The sequence below is a fragment of the Prunus persica genome, chromosome G6, assembly GCF_000346465.2.
Source record: "Prunus persica cultivar Lovell chromosome G6, Prunus_persica_NCBIv2, whole genome shotgun sequence".
NCBI classification, from domain to species: domain Eukaryota; kingdom Viridiplantae; phylum Streptophyta; class Magnoliopsida; order Rosales; family Rosaceae; genus Prunus; species Prunus persica.
Genome location: NC_034014.1, coordinates 8,116,887 through 8,119,293, shown reverse-complemented (window position 1 = coordinate 8,119,293; position 2,407 = coordinate 8,116,887). Strand labels below are relative to the sequence as shown.

Sequence of the window (2,407 nt, the reverse complement as noted above, 5' to 3'; positions counted from 1 at the left end):
TCTGATATCTCACAATGATGTTTTGAAGTCATTTTCTTTTGAATTCGTTTGCAGGTTTGTAAAAATTGATAATGGTGTTGTCACAAATTAATCGCCCGGGTTTCCTCTGCTGATATAACGGTGATAAAGCAGAAATCTCCGCTATATTGGGAAATGTCGAGGGTATGAGAGAAGAAATAGAGGCTATAGGCATCGTCGTCTTGACAAAAGGGATATATCGGTGCATTGGCATATATTTTCATCCTTAATCACACGGTTACGGATCGATCGTCTTGCATAAGCTCCAATCATAAATTCAAAATTCACTATTGAGCATAAATTCTTAAAATTAAAAACATTTTATTGGAATTTAGAAATTGAGTTTGAATGGTAATCAAGGGGAAGCCACAACAATGCCAATACACATGCTTGAAGTGGCCGTGCTTTGGGGATTAATTAAGCTCTGCGTTGGCATTTGGCATCATCCATTGTACGTTTGACTTACAACGTTAATCAATATTATTGTTATTCAAAAGACTACACGCATATTTTATGTATAACAAATCATTAATAAGATAGAACTAATTATCCGAAGGCATAATATTACTCATATTTGGATGGGGGTCGGTCGAAGATACTTGAAATTAATTAACTACAAGCATAATTGTTCTTGTTGCATGCATGCATGAGAAAGAGCTTATTGAGCTGAGAACCCAGAAGCCAATTCAAAACCTTGATTCAGAAAAGCCCCCGTCACCCAAAGTTTCAAGTTTGGCAAGTTGATGATGTCCTGCTCACATTCCTTTACCTGTTTTTGGACAAATAAAAATTAATTAATGTTGATGAGAGAGAGAGAGAGTTGGGAAGAAGATCAAATTGAAAGCTCAAGTATTATATACATTTAAAGCAAGTGTTAACTCAAATCTATCAGTCGAAACTGTGTTCAAGTTAGAACTCTGAACATTGAAGCTTGTAAAGGATTCGAGAGCCTTGTAAAGTGCCGCGGCTACTCCTCCTCCCTTGTTACATGCCACCTTCACATAAAAACCTTTTTCCTCCACTTGAGACACATCTATCTGCAAAGGCATAAACTAGTTTCAATAATTAATATTGCAGAAATTAATGGTCATCATAAATTTGAAATCCAATTTGATTGAATGTTTACTTGAATGATGCCTTTGGAAACTAAATTGATGTTGTTTGTAACTTTATTCTTGCTTGGATTTTCGGTTGATCCGTCTTGATATCCCTCATGATCATCTGCTCCTGGTAAGGATGCTTCAAGGCTTTCAATCTCAGCTTTCAACTTCTTTGCCTGCTTTTGTAGGTCTTGTACATACAGCACAGCATCTCCAACAATGGAGGCCTTATCCATCTGTGCACATGTGTCTCCAACAAATTAAACAACAATAATGCATGTATCGTATAATTATACATATATGTCGGACCCAATGTTATTGGAATTTTTAAAGAAACTAGACCTGTACCTTTCAAGAATAAATTTTTGTACGAAACTTCTTAGGACTAGTCAAAAATGGGGTGCATGTGTAGGTAGGCTATGGTGGTCACACATGTTAAGAGTCTTATCACACATCGGAGAAGTATAGTCTTGCTAGTTTTGGGTTGGATGCTCTTTAATTCTATCAACACGTACGTACCTTAGTTATGTTCGGAACCAAGGACCGCAGTGCATAGAGCCTTTCTTTCATCCTCCCCCTCCTCCTCCTCTCCGAGACCAAGGTTCTCGATCGATCAACCTTTTGCCTCTTGTTCGTGGTCGTTGTTCCAGACGAATCCTCGCCATTATGATCTTCTTCCCCACCCTTCATTTCTCCATCAAAATTTGGTAATGTAGTAAGCAAAGGAGCACTTGGGTCGGATAATGTGCCAAGAAAAGAAGCACTTGGGTCGGATGCAACGGCATCATTGAAACCAAAAACCACACCTGGAGTAGTACTTGCTGGACAAAACAGGTTATAATCATCAAAGCAGCCATTGATCATAAGGTCGCAACCAAAACTCGCCACCGGATCTTCGTTCTGGCCGCGGATAAGATTAATGAATTGATCAAAGTTTGCATCATCTATGAGGTCTTGTAACTCAAAGTCATTGATGTTCTGACCTCCTAGATAGTTTCCATGGGCATCCATATCCTTTGTTTGATGGTGAGGTTTGTGTAATTATGTGTCATAAAATATGTTTATATATATATACAGAAATCGTGGATGGGGTTTCATGTTTATCTCAAGTGTGAAAGGAATCAGGATGCGGATTTTCTTTTCTGACGTTGGAGCTGTTATTAATTAAAGTTTAAGGGAGCTGACAAAACTACAACACCAACATTGCCTCTTAATTTAAATTTAAAATAATAATGATAAATAACTAAATAAATAAATACAGTGCCTCTTAATAAGTACAAAAGAAAACT

At 37.4% G+C, this 2,407-nt stretch overlaps 1 protein-coding gene across 2 annotated transcripts; it reads right to left on the bottom strand.

Annotated features, from left to right (window-relative positions):
• LOC18773870 (transcription factor FER-LIKE IRON DEFICIENCY-INDUCED TRANSCRIPTION FACTOR) lies at nt 479-2,145 on the bottom strand. 2 transcript variants are annotated; one of them, XM_020565380.1, is made up of 5 exons: nt 1,883-2,145; nt 1,638-1,849; nt 1,145-1,354; nt 879-1,055; nt 479-787 (listed from the first exon to the last, which is right to left on the bottom strand). In XM_020565380.1, the coding sequence occupies exons 1-5, from the start codon at nt 2,127-2,129 to the stop codon at nt 677-679; spliced, it is 957 nt and encodes a 318-aa protein (XP_020420969.1). In that variant the 5' UTR covers nt 2,130-2,145; the 3' UTR covers nt 479-676. The 2 variants fall into 2 exon arrangements, with proteins under 2 accessions (XP_020420969.1, XP_020420968.1); XM_020565379.1 differs by having other exon boundaries at nt 1,638-2,145.